An 18826-nucleotide genomic window follows, 5' to 3' on the forward strand; every position below is an offset into this window, starting at 1 on the left:
CCACCCCCAAAGACTGTGCTGTGACTAGAGGGGGGGGGGGGCGGGGCAAGTTGCGCCCTGTTACTCTAGCACCTCCTCACCTGAACACACCTGTACCTGCCCTACACGTACAGTCCCTCTGAGGTGGATGAGCTACAGCCGTTCTGTCCCCGCTCACCTTTAATGGGGAGGGTGGGGGGGGGCGCACTGAATCGAAGGATCTGCTGCTGTTATTACTGTTATCTACTGTGACAATTATAGCTAACTGTCATCATCACCAGTTTAATCATAAAATTGGCCATAATAGGTAATGGGGTATTAGAACCGGGGGGAAGATTGTTGTTGTTGTGTTGCCTGGTTACACTCACACGGCCTGGTCCAATTAGAGCGGGGTTCTGCTTAGCTGCCCTTGGATTAGTCAGCAGATCTGGATTCAGAGAATCCCTTAATGATGTGGACCCGGTGGGGTTCTTAAACACACCGAGCAACTGACAACCCAAAATATGTGCCACAATCTGTGGCCCATTTCTGAGAGCGGTTTCTGGCAAATTTGTTTTACGGAGATGTGTGTGACTCAGTGCTTCTGGGAAGCAGGACTGCACACCCCCACCTCCCCACCAACCCCACCCCCACCCAGTCAGTTAGAACAGCCCCTTCTAATACATTATAATGGTTACCACGGTTACCAGGTGAACCACCCCTGGAGAGCAGGTACAGTGTAGCCTACTATTTTACTGATTATAGTTCCACTGTGACTTCTGTTTACTGTTTTTCAAACTGTAGCTTCATTTTTGTTCACTAATTAACTTTGTTTTTTAAAAAATATTTTACAATCATATTTTGCTGCGTGAGGGAGAATAATGGGGATGTGAATTTTGGAACATTTTCAATGTTTGGTTGAACGTTTATGATTGTATTTATAGGTATTGTAGTGACAGTATTGGCTCAACCGGTTAGCGTTCTACAAAATTGCAGTGTCATTACTAATAATGACACTGCAATAATAATAATAATAATTTTCCGTACCCAAGTACCATGAAAGAGATAATAGAGATACTAGCAGAATCCCTATCTAGGATACTGCTAGCCGCTTGACATATTCTACGGAACCACGTTCTGAAGGAATCGAGCACGTGCCGTGAAACAATTTATTAACCTGAGCTCAAGCACGCGCACTTCTGCATCGAGATAATACAGCTAAAAAGGCGTTATTTCCATCAGCAAAAATTCGCTGAGCGTCGGCCTGGTATTTTGTGCTGCCGGGCCCGTAATTCGTTTTGTGATTTTTCATTTAGTAAAATCAAAGGAACCGCAGACGGCGGCAAGGGTTCGGGAATCCGCATTAATTAATGAAATCAATAAACGAGGCTGCTTCCGTGCAGCAGACGCATCATTCAGGCGCTGCAGTCGACAGTGTCAAGCCTCGTGCCAAGACGATCGTATTAGAGACATCAAAAGAAATAATGTGCAGTGAATCTGTGAAATGTTTTGAAGTCGATATATGTTTGTAAATTAAACTCAAACCCCCCCTCCCCCCCGAACCCCTCGGAGAAAACACACCAAGCCAGTATCTCTCTGGCATGGCTTCCCCCCCCCCAAATGCGTTGCTTCATCCAACCAATTACTTTCCTCGAGTTTGATTTTTTCTTTTCTTTTTTTGCAAACAGCCTAAAAAAGAACAAAGAGCAACCGCGAAAAAAAAAAAAAAAAAGACGAACGTTTTTTAAAATCCCTCATCGCGGCGGTTCCCGCTGAACGCGGATTTAAAAAGGGAGCACGTAGCGCGCGCGGGGCAGGTCAGGAGACGGCAGCCGACTGAATTTGTTCGGATCACAGCCCTGGGCCGCTGTTATCTCCGCGGATCTTGTCGCAAAGCTAATTACCAACTCATCAAAAGCAATTATTCGGTGCTCGGTTGGCTGGGTGAGGGTGAGGGTGAGGGGGGTGGGGGGTGGGGGGTAAGGGAAGAGGGCGAGGTATTTTGAGTGCCCGTGCTAAGCTTGTTAAGCAGGTTCACTGAGTTTGGGGTGGAAGGCTCAGGGGTTTAGGCCGAGTTCACTAACCAGGGGTCCTGTCCTCTCTATTCTATAACAAACCCCACCACACTGGGACGTTTTGTCATCGTCGTCGTTCTTGTTGTGTGCTTTTGTTTTGTGACTTTCATTTTTGGCTGTATTTGGAAATCAGCCAACACCCCAAAACCTGCGCATCCTGCAGAAAAGCCACAATTCTGACCATAGACAGGAGTAGGGGGAGCTCTGTGCATGTGGCACAGTTAAGCACGGTGTTTGAGCATGGCATGCAGGGCTGTGCTGTAGAGCACAGGGCTATGCTTTAGTACACATGGCTATGCTATAGAGCACAGGGCTGCGCTGTAGTACACAGGGCTATGCTATAGAGCACAGAGCTGTGCTGTAGTACACAGGGCTGTGCTATAGAGCACAAGGCTGTGCTGTAGTACACAGGGCTGTGCTGTAGAGCACAAGGCTGTGCTATTGAGCACAAGGCTGTGCTGTAGTACACAGGGCTGTGCTGTAGTACACAGGGCTATGCTATAGAGCACAAGGCTGTGCTGTAGTACACAGGCCTATGCTATAGTACACAGGGCTGTGCTGTAGAGCACAGGGCTATGCTATAGAGCACATGGCTATGCTGTAGTACACAGGGCTATGCTATAGAGCACAGAGCTGTGCTGTAGTACACATGGCTGTGCTGTAGAGCACAGGGCTGTGCTGTAGTACACAGGGCTATGCTATAGAGCACAGGGCTATGCTGTAGTACACAGGGCTATGTTATAGAGCACAGGGCTGTACTATAGAGCACAGGCCCCCTGTTCTGAGGACAGGTCCTGTGTTGATGCAGAAGGCTTAATTAAAGTTTATAGGTTACTCCAGAGCATGGTTTGTATTAGGAGCTCATTACGTTCGGGGCAGTGAAAGTATTGTCATTAGAACACTTGGGGAAAGACGCCCGTCTGCCAGGCCACTGCAAGGCGTCTCTGTCTGTCCGCTGCTTCTGCTTAATGAAACCAGTCATTTGACCAGTCATGCCGGGACCGAGGGGAAGGACCGGACGGCGGACAGTAGAAATGGTTTTTAATTAGGACTGGCACGCCCCCGGATGAGGTGCCGGGTCTCAGTTCAGCGTCCCGCAGTCCGGAATGCGGCGGGCCTCCTTCTGATTGGCTGGCTGGCTGGCTGGCTGGCCCACCAATCAGAGCGGGCCACTTTGTGAGAGCGACTCCAGGTACGCTGACGGCTGTCGGAGCGCCTGAGCGAGCCGCTGCTGAATTTGCGGGGCGTGTAATTGGCCGTGGCGGGGGGTGGGGGGGGGGGTATGACAGGCGCTTCGGTAGCAGGACGCTCTCCGTCGCTCTTCAAACGGGGCTTCTGGGAGATGGCGCCACGGCTCGGCTCGGCCGGCTACACCGCGCTAAAGAAGGAGCGTGACGGCTGCGCGGGTTTTGGAGGAGGCGTGAGCCAGCCCCCCTGTGCCCTCCCGAATCCGCAGGGGGACGGGGCGGTGATGGGAATCCTACAAAGGGCAGAGAAGGGACGGAGGAGATAATGCTGATCTGAGCTCCACTCATTAACCCTTTGAGGAGTCTTATGAAGAGTTTCATGTTTTCAACATTCTAAGTCTAAATGTTCTAGAACTCCGCCGCTCTCAGTCGCCGGTAGCGACTGTGACATCAGCATTGGAATGTTCAGCTGAGGACGTTAGCGGTCGCGGTAATCGGTCAATGCCAGAGCAGGCAGTCAGTAGGTGGGCTGATTTAACCTGCAGTAACTGACCAATAGGATTGGAGGATTGAGTTACAGCAAAAGCAGGCAGCAAAATAATTATTGGGCGCATGTGGTCATCTGTTCTTTAAATCAGAATTGGCAAAACGTCCTGATGATCTCTTCAGTGCCAACCCTTCAGTGTTGCTGTAACTTAGCAACAGTACTGTGCGGCCCAGCTTCCTGGAGGAGCACGGCGACAGCATTAGCATTAGCACCAGCGAGGGGGGGGGGGGGGTGGTGGGGTTTGGGGTTGGGGGGTAGGTGCGGTATGAAGAACAGTAAGATGATGACACCGCAGGGGCTGACAAATCAGCTAGGAGGTCTTGACCCCTAGACTGAAGACAGAGCAGCATTGTACCCAGGGGTCACGACCTGTCAATGGGAGAGGTCACTGTGGGTCACTGTGGCTCACCGTGGGGCATCGGTATAGACAAAGTGACAAGATGGGGAAATCAATGGGAGGCTTTGGCCTAACCTTTCCCACCTCTCCACTCCCTCCCTCCCTCTCTCTCCCTCTCTCCCTTTCTCTCCCTCCCTCCCTCTCCCCCCTCCCTCCCCCGCCCCCCCCCCCTCCCTCCCTCCCTCTCTCTCTCTCCCCTGTAAAGGTTAGCGTGATGCAGCAGCTCACTCTGTGACCCCGGCTTTTATTAAAGAGTTCAGAATGTCGCAGAGAAATGGATTAAGCCGAGGAAGGGCCCTGTTGTCGAGGGCGCAGGGGCGATAAATTTGAACGAGCCCCCCGCCCCCCCCCCGCGGGCCTGGTTTATGTGTGGCCTCTGAGACGATCCGGTAACGGGGGGCTAACCGCACACACCCCAGTGTCCTGGGCAACCCCCAAGAGAACCGCCAACCCAACGTTCATACGCCAGAAGAATCATCGGCGACGCTGCAACACAGGCCGGTGACAGTCGCTGGCTTTCAGTCCGCTAGTGGAACACACTCTGCGTCGTCTGAAATACGTATACAACCCCTGAGTTTCTCTCTCTCTCTCTCTCTCTCTCTCCCCTTCTCTCTCTCTCTCTCTCTCTCAATGCTATCGTGTCAGAAAGCGTGAGGGTAAAATCGACGGGAATAAGCTGATTTGCATGCTCTCGTTTGACGGTACTACACGGTTCATGCGGTTAAAATGTTCCAGACCGTAAACGTTACGCGAGCGATCACCACGGCAACGAAGATACCGTTGCGTAATGATATCATTAAAATATTAAGATATACAGCTCTTTTAATTTTATGATGCAGCTTTATGAACTGGTAACGTTTAGTTATTCCGCACAGAGTGCATTGGTGTATACAGTGTCTCTCTCTACCTCTGTCTGGCGTTATGAATGTGGGAGGGGTTCTGGAGGTTCTGGTAAGTTCTGGGTCGGCTTGGTTTCGGACCCTGTGCCCCTGTGAATGGATGATGGATGGGAGGGGGCTGGTGCGGGGAACGGTTTGGTGATTTCGAACCTTTGGAAGAACAGGTTTTTTCTTTTGGAATGTTTTTTTTTTTTTTTTTTTTTCAAAAATTCCGAGTGTTCTAGAACACCCTTGTTTTTTCCAGTTACTGGTAGTGATTGTGACATCACAATAAGAATGTTCAGTTAAGAAGAACATTCTAATCACATAACTGTGACCTCACGCCTTAAGGGATTAAGACAGAGTGGTTCTGGTTGGTTCAGAAGTGGTTCTGGTTGGTTTAGGGGTGGTTCTGACTGGTTCAGGGGTGGTTCTGGCCAGTTTAGGGTGTCTCGGTTCTGGGTCCGGTACTCACCTCCCTGTCCCGTCTGCTCTCTCTCTCTCTCTCTTTTTCGGCAGGGTGTGCGTTCCTCACCTACTGCGCCCGAGAGTCTGCCATCAAAGCACAGAGCGCGCTGCATGAACAGAAGACCCTGCCAGGGGTGAGTCTAACCCAGCGCCCGCCTTTTACTACAACAGCGACCCAACCATTAACCCAACCCTCTCTAACCACAAACCCAGCCCTCCCTGCCCCTGGCTGCAACCAGTAACCCAACACTCTCTAACCATCAACCCAGCCCTCTCTGCCCCTGGCTGCAACCAGTAACCCAACCCTCTGTAACCCTCAACCCAACCCTCTATAACCACAAACCCAACCCTCCCTGCCCTGGCCCCAAACATTAACCCAGCCCAACCTGCCCTTGACCCAGCACACTGATCAAATAACTTGACAGCCTGAGAATCTCGGGAAGCTGAATTTGATTTCTGTGGTTATTTTTAATATACATTTTATTTGCAATTACCTTTCCTTGCCAAAGAGCGTTTTTTTTATACCAGGGACTGAATGTTACGGCCTACACAAACGTGCCAGACTTAGTCTCTGGCTAATCAGGCAGTCTGTGGGATTCTGTGTCTGAGCTGCAGTCTGTGGGATTCTGTGTCTGAGCTGCAGTCTGTGGGATTCTGTGTCTGAGCTGCAGTCTGTGGGATTCTGTGTCTGAGCTGCAGTCTGTGGGATTCTGTGTCTGAGCTGCAGTCTGTGGGGTTCTGTGTCTGAGCTGCAGTCTGTGGGATTCTGTGTCTGAGCTGCAGTCTGTGGGGTTCTGTGTCTGAGCTACAGTCTGTGGGATTCTGTGTCTCAGCTGCAGTCTGTGGGATTCTGTGTCTGAGCTGCAGTCTGTGGGATTCTGTGTCTGAGCTGCAGTCTGTGGGATTCTGTGTCTGAGCTGCAGTCTGTGGGATTCTGTGTCTGAGCTGCAGTGTGTGGGATTCTGTGTCTGAGCTGCAGTCTGTGGGATTCTGTGCCTGAGCTGCAGTCTGTGGGATTCTGTGTCTGAGCTGCAGTCTGTGGGATTCTGTGTCTGAGCTGCAGTCTGTGGGATTCTGTGTCTGAGCTGCAGTCTGTGGGATTCTGTGTCTGAGCTGCAGTCTGTGGGATTCTGTGTCTGAGCTGCAGTCTGTGGGATTCTGTGTCTGAGCTGCAGTCTGTGGGATTCTGTGTCTGAGCTGCAGTCTGTGGGATTCTGTGTCTGAGCTGCAGTCTGTGGGATTCTGTGTTTGAGCTGCAGTCTGTGGGATTCTGTGTCTGAGCTGCAGTCTGTGGGATTCTGTGTCTGAGCTGCAGTCTGTGGGATTCTGTGTCTGAGCTGCAGTCTGTGGGATTCTGTGTCTGAGCTGCAGTCTGTGGGATTCTGTGTCTGAGCTGCAGTCTGTGGGACTCTGTGTCTGAGCTGCAGTCTGTGGGATTCTGTGTCTGAGCTGCAGTCTGTGGGATTCTGTGTCTGAGCTGCAGTCTGTGGGATTCTGTGTCTGAGCTGCAGTCTGTGGGATTCTGTGTCTGAGCTGCAGTCTGTGGGATTCTGTGTCTGAGCTGCAGTCTGTGGGATTCTGTGTCTGAGCTGCAGTCTGTGGGATTCTGTGTCTGAGCTGCAGTCTGTGGGATTCTGTGTCTGAGCTGCAGTCTGTGGGATTCTGTGTCTGAGCTGCAGTCTGTGGGATTCTGTGTCTGAGCTGCAGTCAGGCTTGGTCACGGACCAGAGCTTCGCAGTCTTACATAAGCCTGAGAAAGCAACGCGCAAACGAAGCTGTGATCTCACACGCACCCCGCAAGCGTCAGGAGGCAAAGCAAGCAAACATGTATTATTCACACACACACACACACGAATGCACACACACACGCACGCACACATGCACACACACACACACACGCACACACACACACACACACGCACACACACATACACACACATGCATGCAAACTCACACGTGAACACGCACACGCACACTCTCACGCACACACACACACACACATACACACGCACACACACACACACACATACACACACTCCCACTCACACACACATACACGCATGCATGCAAACTCACACGAGAACACGCACACACACGCACACACACACACACACACACCACATGCTGGAAAGTGGCAGGGTGGTCTCCAGCTCGTCAGCCTTCCCTAAATTTCTCTCAGATGACCCCCGCCCCCCCGCCCCCCTGCCCCCCTCGCCCCCCGCGTTGCTGTGCGCTGACTGTACGGACGGGCCAGTTGTTTGTTTGGGTAATACTGCTGGATGTGCAGTTTGCCAGAGGCCACTCTGTGATTAATATGAAATAGGATTTCCCAGGAGGGGGGGTTATGTGTTATTATAATTACCATTTTTGGTGTTAACTCTTCACCCGCTGTCTGACTTCTCTGTGACAAGGTGAGGTGGTGCCACACCCAACGCGCACACACTGAGTCAGCGCTTAGCTCACACGCGGCTACAGTACCTCAGACATGTCTCCGTTTACCGCAGGGTCCCCTGACAGATGTTTAAACAATGAAAGAGCTACGTATAAGCGATCGTTCCCACTTCACATTGCAGCGATCCTAATCATAGCGCACCTGTTAATATACCTGTGTAATCACAGCAGCACAGGACACTTCAGCACGCACAGAATTACATCCATAACTGGACCTGAGAAGAGGAACCTAAAAACATACAAAGCTACTGTTATTAATGTGTAAATAAGTGTATGCAGGCTGTAGTAACAGTGTAATTACACAATTATTAGGATTACTTAAAGTGAGCTGGGACAAACAAGGGGAGAGAATAAAGACTGGACTGTCCCCTGCTAGACAGTATCTGTCGAAGAGCCAATCACGTCACAGCAATCAATCCAGAACCTGTAGCGGAGCCAATCATGTCACAACAACCAAACCGGCACCTGTACAACGGCCAATCGCGTCACAATAGCCAATCCAGCACCTGTGGAACAGCCAATCGCGTCACAACAACCAATCTGGCACCTGTAGCAGAGCCAATCACGTCACAACAACCAAACTGGAAACCTGTAGCAGAGCCAATCACGTCACAACAACCAATCCGGCACCTGTCGGAGAGCCAATCACGTCAGAGGAACCAAAGCGGAGAGAAGGCCGTCTGGGAGCTGTAGCAGTTTGGCAGGATTCCTGCGGCTTCTGCTCGGTTGCCGCACAACCTTCCTCATCTTGCTCATCGTGCTCCTGCCCCCCAAAAGCCATTTCTTTTTCGGAACAGGAAGAACTCTGCCTGCTGCGAGCGCCATTTCCCCGCCCCCGTACCGCCCACTCATCACCCCCCCCTGCCCCCCCCCCCCCCCATAGGTGCTCTGAGGGGATTGGCTGCATCTCTCATGGTGGGCGTCTGTGAAGACTGGCCGAGAGAAGATGGCGAAACTTCACACTTCCAAAAAAAAAAAAAAAAAAAAAAAAAAAAGAATTGTTTGATGCTAAGTGTTTTTTTTTTTTTTAATCAACTCTGTGGTGTCAACCAGTCAACCATTGATTTTTTTGTGTGAGCCGTTCAGCAGCCATAGAAAAGCTCCAAGCGTCAGCTCAGCTCTGAGAGTGTAGAATCAGCTTTAACAGGTTGTTTTACTCAGCGCTGATAGTGATTACATGAGCCAATATGTACTCAATTAGAGTTAAAAGCACTCCGCCCGAGTTGATTTTCTCCTGAGCGGTTTAATGTGGGGATTTGATCACCTTGCAGATTTGCCTTTTACGAGCCGTTTAACATCATTTCCTAACCCGCGAGCAGCAGGAACACTGTGGCCACATCTGTTTTAACTGCTAGTGGAACGGGGGGGGGGGGGGGGGGGGAGAAGATTCAAAGCCTTCCTTTCAGCTGCAGGGGTGTTAAGGCTCACCGTGAAATGTTCAGTGTTAAATACACTCTCACTGAGTTACGTATGGAGTCCTGACTGGACTCGCATGCTCTCTGCCAGAGTTGAGTCAACCCTGCACTTGTTTTTTTTACTGTGCTGTGGCTACTGGACTCTGTACACTGTAGTTGTGCCCCGTACCTGAAACTGCAGGCTGTAACCTTTACACAGAATCACTTCCAGGTCACTTCAATGGGATAGAACTGTGCATCATGGGAAAGCGAGTACAACGAGAGTGGAATACCAAACCAGTGTATTTGGCTGCTTAGGAGCAGGGAAGCGAGATGTCTGCTTATGCCTGGGTTTTTCGGTGATTTGTCCCACCCACGTGACCTGCTGTGAACTGGCGCATTAACAGCATCGCGATGCTCAGTAATCCTGACACGGAAATGTTTCGCCGACAGGAAGTTCAGTCGTATCGCAGTCAAAAGGTGCGATCAGAGGGCGGAGAGTCCCGGGAGGTTTCAACAGAGAGCATTGTGGGTGTTCAGAGAGCGATGTTCGGGGCTTGACGTTTCCAAGTGTTTTCCTACAAGTTCCGCAACTCCATCTCCCATCAGCCTCTTTGTCAAATATATCTTTGCCAGTTAAATGCAACCTTGACTTGAATTTGCAAGCAAGTATAACACATTTGGGCCATGTTTCTCTGTCTTTTTTTTTTTTTTACATGGCGTTTTGTTAGCATTTCACATTAAATAGCTTAATTATCTGTCAATGATTTATCGGCTAGGCTTTCACAGGCGGCAGCTGAAGACTGCTGACAGTAGCAGAATATAACTTCCTATTAGCAAAGGTGTCCACAATGCCCTTAATCACCTGGTAGGAGATCATATGCAAAGCTTTTTTTTTTTTATGGGGAAAATTATCCATGCTAAGACATTCAATGGCAGGTCGTACTGAAGCCATTAACTGCCCTTTGGGGGACCGTGTTGTGTCCCTGATCACATGACCACTGATGCTTAGCAGCAGCATCTTCACAGACAATGAGCTGCAATCATACGCCTTGTGCGTGGTCAGTAGATACTTAATTAACTGGTTAATTCATTGCTCTCCCAGTAGTGAAGGGCTGTTGTGTGTTTCACTTAGTCGTGTGTATGGGGGGGAGGGGGGGCGGGGGGGTGAGGGAGGTACAGAGAGACAGAAATTAGTTTTGCATCGCAGAAAATGATTTCGCCGATTGTCCTTATTGCTTGAGAACCTACCGCTAATGCTCCTTTCAATAAGGCTCTGGCAGCGTATTCAGATACAATAAAGACTTTTTCATTTCAATATTTTAGAAGGAGGGAGGGAGGGAGAGGAGAAAGTGTGATGGAGAAAGAGAGAGGGAGGAGAAAGTGAAGGATGGACACAGGGAGGGAGGGAGGGTGCGAGAGAGGAAACTAGAGAAAAATAAGAGAGAAACAAAAGGGGAGAGGGAGGGACAGAGAGATAAAGGGAGGAAGGAAAAGAGAGAGACGCAAAAGCTTGCATTTATGCTGACAGCTGGGAGGGAGGGAGTGGTGTGTTCAGAGAGAGGAAAGAGAGTGACAGAGAGAGAGGAGAGGAGAATAGAGAGAGAGGAGAGGAGAGAGAAAGGAGCGTAGAGGAAAGAGAGTGACGCAGAGAGAGGAGAAAAAACGAGAGAGAGGAGAGAAGTAAAAGGTAGAGAGAATAAGAGAGTAAATGAGACAGAGTCGAGTGAAGGAGAGAGAGGAGAGTAGAAGAGAGAGAGTAGAGGAAAGAATAGGAGGGTGAAGGAGAGGAGAGGAGAGGAGAGGGGCGAGAGTAACAGCAGTGGTGTGGAGGCTGACTGGCAGGCAGTTGAGAGGCGGGGCCTGCACACTGTAACTCATTTGAAAGGCAGATGCGGGACGTCCCGTAGAAGGCAGGTGCCTGCACACTGTAACTCATTTGAAAGGGAGATGCGGGACGTCCCGTGGACAGGGGGGCAGAGTGGAACATTCGTCAGCAGAAGTCAGGGCTGTGGCTGGGGGCACGGACGACACCAGAGTCAGGGGACGGGCAAGGAGCAGCTGATGTGTGATTGTACAGACACCAGTACACACACGCACACACACACACGCACGCACACGCACACACAGACACGTGTGCGCATGCACACACACACACACACACACACACACAGTCCCCAGCAGCATTAAGTCAGTGGTACATCATGGTGCCCTTTGGTGAATATAGATGTGCATGAATGGATCGTTACGCACTATTGATGAGCGTGTGTATGTGTATGTGTGTGTATGCATGTGTGAATGTGTGCATATGTGGAGGTACGTGGGTATGAACATGCAAGTGTGTGCATGCATTTGTATGCCTACGTGTGCGTGCATGCATGCATGTGTATGCCTACGTGTGCATGCGTGCATGCATGCATGTGTATGTCTACGTGTGCGTGCGTGCATGCATGCATGTGTATGCCTACGTGTGCGTGCGTGCATGCATGCATTTGTATGCCTACGTGTGCGTGCGTGCATGCATGCATGCATGTGTATGCCTACGTGTGCGTGCATGCATGCATGCATATGTGGGACTGTGCACGTGCAGTACAGGCCAGATGCACGGGGCTGCAGCAGCAGCAGCAGATTTCAGCGTTTATATAACAGCCCTCACTGAACTGCTCAGGTCCTCAGACCAGCAGTCACGACTGCTTCATAAAAGAACACTTCTGTGTGTGTGTGTGTGTGCGCCTGTGTGTGTGTGTGTGTGTGTGTGTGCGCACGTGCGTGTGTGTGTGTGTGTGTGTGCACGTGTGTGTGTGTGTGCACGTGCGTGTGTGTGTGTGTGTGCACGTGCGTGTGTGTGTGAATGTGTGTGTGTGTGTGTGTGCATGTGTGTGTGTGTGCGTGTGCGTGTGTGTGTGTGCACTGCGTGTGTGTGTGAGTATGTGCGTGTGTGCGTGTGTGCATGCGCGTGTGTGAGTGTGTGTGTGTGTGGGGGTGAGGGAATGCAGTAAAATCAGTTCAGTGTTCATTTCACCTCTAACAGAGTTCATGAAAACCCAACAGGGACCGAGCGTATTCTAACAGAGCTGATTTAGCATCGAACGTTCTGCGCTGCACGGAACAAACTGCGCTGGCTACCAGAACACCCCCGATAGAGACTGACAGCTGAGCACTGCTTACACAGCTCACTGTACTTAACATTAACCCTTGAAGGCGTGAGGTCACAGATGTGTGATTGCAATGTTCTTAGCTGAACATTCTAATGCTGATGTAACAATTGAAAGTTTACTGGCAATTGAAAGCAATGGAGTTCTAGAACACCGACTTGGAATTTGATTCCAAAAGACCTGCTCTTCAAAGAGTTAAATAATCTGCTGTATGAATGTACAGGACAACATATCGATGGCAGATGGCGAAAACAGGTCTTCTTAGCTAAACACTTAAATGTTTCTCAGCGCTGTTCCGTACTGGGATAAACCTGCTATCAGAAAGGAAGTTATATCAAAGAGATATACTGTATACTGTACAAGATCCAACACCCTCCAATTTATTTTGCTGCCAATTTTACCAATTTTAAAAACAAAGAAGGTTTCTGAAATTCTACAGGGTTGAACTGAGGTAGGACAAAACTACCAAAAAAAAAAAATATTACAAAAAAAAGAATAATATGAGAAGAAAAAATGCCTACCGACAGCTGTGCTTTCTATGATTCTGTACATTTTGACCGGAGCTGTGTTTCTGTACTGAGTGTTGTATTTTAATAATTAATGGTAAGCCAGTGTACCTGATGCCTGCCACAGTTACCTTTCAGGCAGAATACAAAATGTTGCCTTTCAAAAGATACCTGGGACACAGTTCCTTAAACACCATTGGGTGAAGCTGGTTGCAAGGCAACAACGAAATGTATCGATTTTTCTCTCTCTCCCGTTCTCTCTCTCTCTCTCGTTCTTTTTTCGTGCTCTCTCTCCTGCTCTCTCTCTCTCTCTCTTGTTCTCTCCTCCCTGTCTCTCTCGCTCTCTCCTACTCTCCCTCCCTCTCTCCCTCCCTCCTGCTCTCTTTCTCACTCCCTCCCTCTCTCGCTCTCTAGGCCTGATTCATCAGTATCTCAGAACAGTACGGTATTTCGACGGGTTTTATGTGGAAGAGGGGAGGACTGCTGCGCAGGAGGAGACGGCTGTAAAACCCTCCCGCTTCGTATCGGGGGGCCTTGCGCTCCTCGTCCGCCAACGCCGGGATATTTATAGGGTTGTTGGAGTTAAGCTGGACATAAAAGCCGGAGCCGTTGCTCAGCGTCTGCGCCGAGCCTAGCCTTTGGCCACACTTTATTTTATGGACCGTGCGCCGCACTATTAGAACCCCTGTTGATTGAGACGTTTTTACTTCTGAAATTAATAAGTACGACTCGCTCGTAAAAATGACGGAAGACGTTGTTAACGGGCAATTAGCCTCCCGACGGAAGAGTGCAAAGCGATTTAGAAATTCGGGGTCTGAATTACAAATGAGTTACGTTTTTTTTTCCGCTTGTGTCGAATTAACTTTTTTTAAAAAAAATTTTTTTTTAAAAAGCGTTTAACGTAAATAATCTTTCTGGCCCCGAAATTCACTTGGGCACAGACGAGCGATCCGGGAGCCGTCCACGTCTGCAGTTTGTACGTGGAAAACACCGGTAGCTCATGAATGTAGTTTAAAGTAAATTTTACTTAAAATATTGGAACTTGAGTTTAAATATTCCAGTGATCAATAACGAGCATGTGGAAATTTGCCTCCCCTACCCTCCTACCCTCTCCCCGCCCCCGCCCCCGCCCCCCCCCCCCCCCCCCGGCTGTTTGCGAGCAGCTTCAGCACCACTTAATACAATATCTGGCCCATGTGTTGGGCCGACTGTTCAGCCTGCAACGCTTGTGTTGATTTGCTGCACTCTGAACAACGGGCAACTCCACAGGTCTCATTGCTCCCCAACTGGCCACTCTGGGGGGGGGGGGGGGGCACTCTGGGGGGAGCCTCCCGCTCCGCTGGCGGTGGGCTCGCGGAGAGTGCCGAGATTGAGTTGTCTCTCATTACACCTCTCCGCTAATGGGCTCGGGGTGGGGGTGGGGGGTGGGGGGGGGGTGTTGCCACGGCAACGCGGGCAAGCAGCCGCAAAATGCACGATCCATTAGGCGAGGAGGGAGTGCGTGCGTGTGTGTGTGAGTGTGTGTGTATACATGTGTGTGTGCGTGTGTGTGCGGGTGTGTATGCGTGTGTATACATGTGTGTGCATGCGTGTGTATACGTGTGTGCATGCGTGTGTATACATGTGTGTGCGTGTGTGTGTGCGTGTGTGCGCGTGTCTGTGTGGGTGTAAATGAGTACCAGGTTTTAAAGCTACCTGACTGAATGCTGGATTAATCATATCATTCCCGATAGTGATGCAGCACAGCTGGGAGATTTATTTTACACCTGAATGCACAGAATGACTGTCTGTCTGTCACCTGTCCATTAACCCTTTGATCGTACTGTGTGCGAAGCCAATGGACTGTCTGAACTGGGATATGGATCGAACGGTTAACACTTAAAACACACAGCGATTTAACTGGTACCTTGCGATTATTTTTATGGTGATGATGATGATGATAAAGATGACAGTGATGCCAGTTATGGTGATGAAGACGTTGGTGATGATGATGATGATGATAAAGATGACAGTGATGCCAGTGATGGTGGTGATGATGATGATGATAAAGCTGACAGTGATGCCAGTGATGGTGGTGATGATGATGATGATAAAGCTGACAGTGATGCCAGTGGTGGTGATGAAGATGTTGGTGATGATGATGATGATGATGATGAAGATGACAGTGATGCCAGTGGTGGTGATGATGATGATGATGATGATGATGACAGTGATGCCAGTGGTGGTGATGAAGACGTCGGTGATGATGATTATGATGATAAAGATGACAGTGATGCCAGTGGTGGTGATGATGATGATGATGATGATAAAGCTGACAGTGATGCCAGTGGTGGTGATGATGATGATGATGATGATAAAGCTGACAGTGATGCTAGCGGTGGTGATGAAGATGATGATGATAAAGATGTCAATTCTGGCAGTAGTGGAGCTGATGCTGATTACATGATGATGAGGATGATGATGAAGGCACCCAGTCTGAATAGCGTCAGTGAACATTCAGCTACAGTACAGAAATGTCCGATGCATGTTGCATGTCTACAACACAAAACATAATTTCATTAATTGCTCCCTTTCCCCCATTCAAAATAAATAAATAATAAGCTTTGTTTTATTCCTTTTGATGATTTTTGGTATTTGCGGCATCTCTGGTCAGAGGGGCCACATCTATTTTAAATGATCAGTAAAAAAAATGTAGATCAATCAATCAATCAATAATTTAATCAATCAACATGGAGATTCAGAGAATATTTACTTTCTGGGTTGAGCCTGCACTGTGCAGGGTACAGTGAGGACCAGTGGAGCCCCCTGCTGGTTGTCTGGCACACCACAAGCTGGGGGGGGGGGTGGGTGTATGGGGAGGCTCTTCTCCTCCCAGCAGTAGGCCCAACTCAAGGTTGACCAGCTCCTGGCTTGTCCCGCCATCCTGCCTCTCTGATTGGATGAGATAAATCCGTAGCTGGACCAATCAGACAGCCTTGATTTCAGCCGATTTCAGGCCTTTCCCGTACTAAGACACTCAACTCAAACTGCACTTCAGCGGAGAGTTAGACGGTATCCTACGCATTCATCCAACCCTTATCCAGCAGAGCATGCATATCCCGCACGTGGCTCACAGTAGCTTATCTTATATATTCAGTAGCTTATCTTTGATAAATTATTCATTCACATCGCGGCGCTACGGAGGAAATGGCTCGGAGGTGCAGAGCGGTGCTTGGAGATACGTGCCGTTCCCTGGTGGGAGTCCTGCCGGCTGCATCCTGGTTACAAAGGACAAAAACCAACAGCGCCGTTTAGAATCAGAAAACCTCTAACAAGGGGCAACAAAAAAAAAAAAAAAAAGTTAAAAGCAAAAAAAAAAAAAAAAGAAAAAAAAAAAAGGGACACAGTGGTTCAGCTGACCTGAGATAGTTCAATGCTCACAGGAAAATACCACTTAACAGAATCTGTAGGGCGAGTAGCTTTAGGACATGGAGAAGTCTCTGGCTGCACTTGCGTGCGCTGTGTTGATTTTGGCTATATTTGGGCTGATGGTCGTGCTGTAAGCTCTGACGTTACGATTGCTCTTACACTGAAGACAAAAAGAAAAAACCAAAAACAAAACAAAAACGCCGAAGCACAAGTCGCTCTGTTTAAAAGACGAAAGCAGGGAGGGGTCTCTATCGGCGGGGCCCGGAGGACGTCCCAGAGCTGCCACAGGGTTTTCCCGGGTCGATTCCTTCCGACCGGCGGCCGGTTCCAGCCTCGGCAGCACGGTGCGCTGAGCCTCTGGCCAATCGAGGGCTTGAGCTCTCCTTTAAGTTCTGAGAACACAAAAAAAAACAACAACAAACAAGTGGATGCTGTGGCCCCCCAGGACTGGAGTCTGACACCCCCCCCGGGTTAAACGGTTTAAAAATGAGTAGACAGCCATGACAAAGAGGTCAGCATATTCAATGGTGGTGGTGGTGGGGGGGGGAAGGGGAGTGCTGCAACAGTGACATCATCATTATGATTTTTCGTTTTCCCTCCATATCTCCTTTGTGAGATAAATCCCTTTGCATCGCCGAACCCTTTGCAGCGGGGCGGGGCAGGGGGAGGGGGGTACAGGGGTTGATTCAAGGGGCCGGTGTAGGCCCCAGGGCCCCCAGGCCCCCCCCGCCCCGCTACAAGGGTTCGGGCCCTGGGATGATCTGGTGTCTCTGTCTCTTGTCCAAATGAAAAAGCAACAACTGCAGCCTTTGGGGAGGGAGTCAGTCTAGGCTTCTATGAGCGCTCACTCTCTCTCTCTCTCTCTCTCTCTCTCACACACATACTCACACACACACACATGCACACACTCACACAAAGAACAAGAGAGGGATGAGGTATAGAGAGAGAGAGAGAGAAATATAGTGAGAGAGAGGCAGACAGAGAGAGAAAGGGACAGAGTGTGAGATAGAGAAAGAGAGAGAGGAAGAGAGAGAGGGATGAGGGAGAGAGAGAGAGAGAGAGAGAGAGAGGGATGAGGCAGAAAGTATTGCAGCATTCTCTGCCTCCTCTTTTGGAGAACAGCAGGGTGTTTTACGTGCGGCAGGGAGAGATGAGAATGGTAGACTGGAGGGAAAAAAAGGAAAAGTGTGTAAAGGTCCCTGTCATACCGTCTTATTTTAGGCCCCCGTTAAATATTAATAACGCTGGAGCGAAGTCTAAATCAGGAGAGAAAACGATTTTTTTTTCTCCGCCACAATGTGAAGGAATGAATGAGCAGAGAGGATCACCTTTGAAAGGGAGAATGAAAAAAAAAAAAAGAAAAGCCCCAGAGATTTTTAAAATAATAAAATAAAGGCTGGCACAGAGAAGGAAACGTCAGGCTGGTTTTCCCACGGTGCACCTCGGCTCCTGACACATTTCCATGCGCCAGCTACGCGTTAACAACGCTGACAAGCGACTGTTCCGGGCTATCGCACAATCGCGCGGCAAATGATGTGCAATTTGCGCGTCTCGCTCTGGATTGTGTCCCTGTCTGACTCGATTCAGCCGAATTATGTTGTGCTCTGGGCGATCAGAAGGAAAACAGGGTTGCTTTGGGTCAGGCGTGTCAGACTTCACTCCCACAGGGACCGGGGATTCAGGCTAATTCCCCTGAATGAATCGGTCCAAATCGAATCAAACATTTACCTGAGCACATTCACACCTGTGAATTTCACACACACACACACAAACAAAACGCAGCAAAATAGTAATTGACCGTGGACCACTGGAATATCCTTCAGCTGTGATTGATCACCTGTAGAAGGTCAAACTGAGTAATTATTTGGCTCTAATTAAGTAATCGGGACCAGAGGTTGGAGCAAGTGTCACAACGCACCACGCACCCCGAGGGGGAAAAAAAGGCGGGGGGGGGGGGGGTTGTGCTACCAAAGTGTCCAAATGAAGTCTGAAACCACTAGACGAATGCGAGTTGTGTAAAAAAAAAAAAAAAAAAAAAGTAGACTTAAAAAAATATATTTTGAGAATACAGACGTGTAAGTTCCGCGTAAATTATTTAGTCGTCAGCAGGATGAAGACGCAAAAGCCTCGCCTTTCTCGAGCTCGTTGCCCACGCGCTGCGACCTCAAGGCTTCGCGGGAAAGGCTTTTGTGTTTCCTCTGCTCCAAGTTCAGAGACGTGCGCAGGGACTGAAATGTGTGTGTATTCACTCTCCTGCAGGACTTCATTTTTCTTTTTGGTGTGTGTAGGCGTTTGCAGTTTCAGTAACTATATCTCTGGATTTCATTTGAATTTATAGAGGTTAGGCCGGAGTTATAAATCAAGGCTGTATTTTAATTCTATTCTTTTTTTGTCAGTGACAA

The 18826-nt window shown here is 49.4% G+C and overlaps 1 protein-coding gene across 1 annotated transcript in view; it reads left to right on the forward strand.

Annotated features, from left to right (window-relative positions):
• The window catches only part of zgc:165603 (uncharacterized protein LOC571425 homolog), a 73838-nt gene that overhangs the window by 6240 nt on the left and 48772 nt on the right, over positions 1 to 18826 (forward strand). Inside the window, exon 2 of the mRNA XM_035421371.1 lies at positions 5562 to 5644. Coding sequence (XP_035277262.1) covers positions 5562 to 5644 — 83 coding nt within the window. The remainder of the gene's footprint in view (positions 1 to 5561; positions 5645 to 18826) is intronic.

This window comes from Anguilla anguilla, chromosome 6 (assembly GCF_013347855.1).
Source record: "Anguilla anguilla isolate fAngAng1 chromosome 6, fAngAng1.pri, whole genome shotgun sequence".
Classification (NCBI taxonomy): Eukaryota; Metazoa; Chordata; class Actinopteri; order Anguilliformes; family Anguillidae; genus Anguilla; species Anguilla anguilla.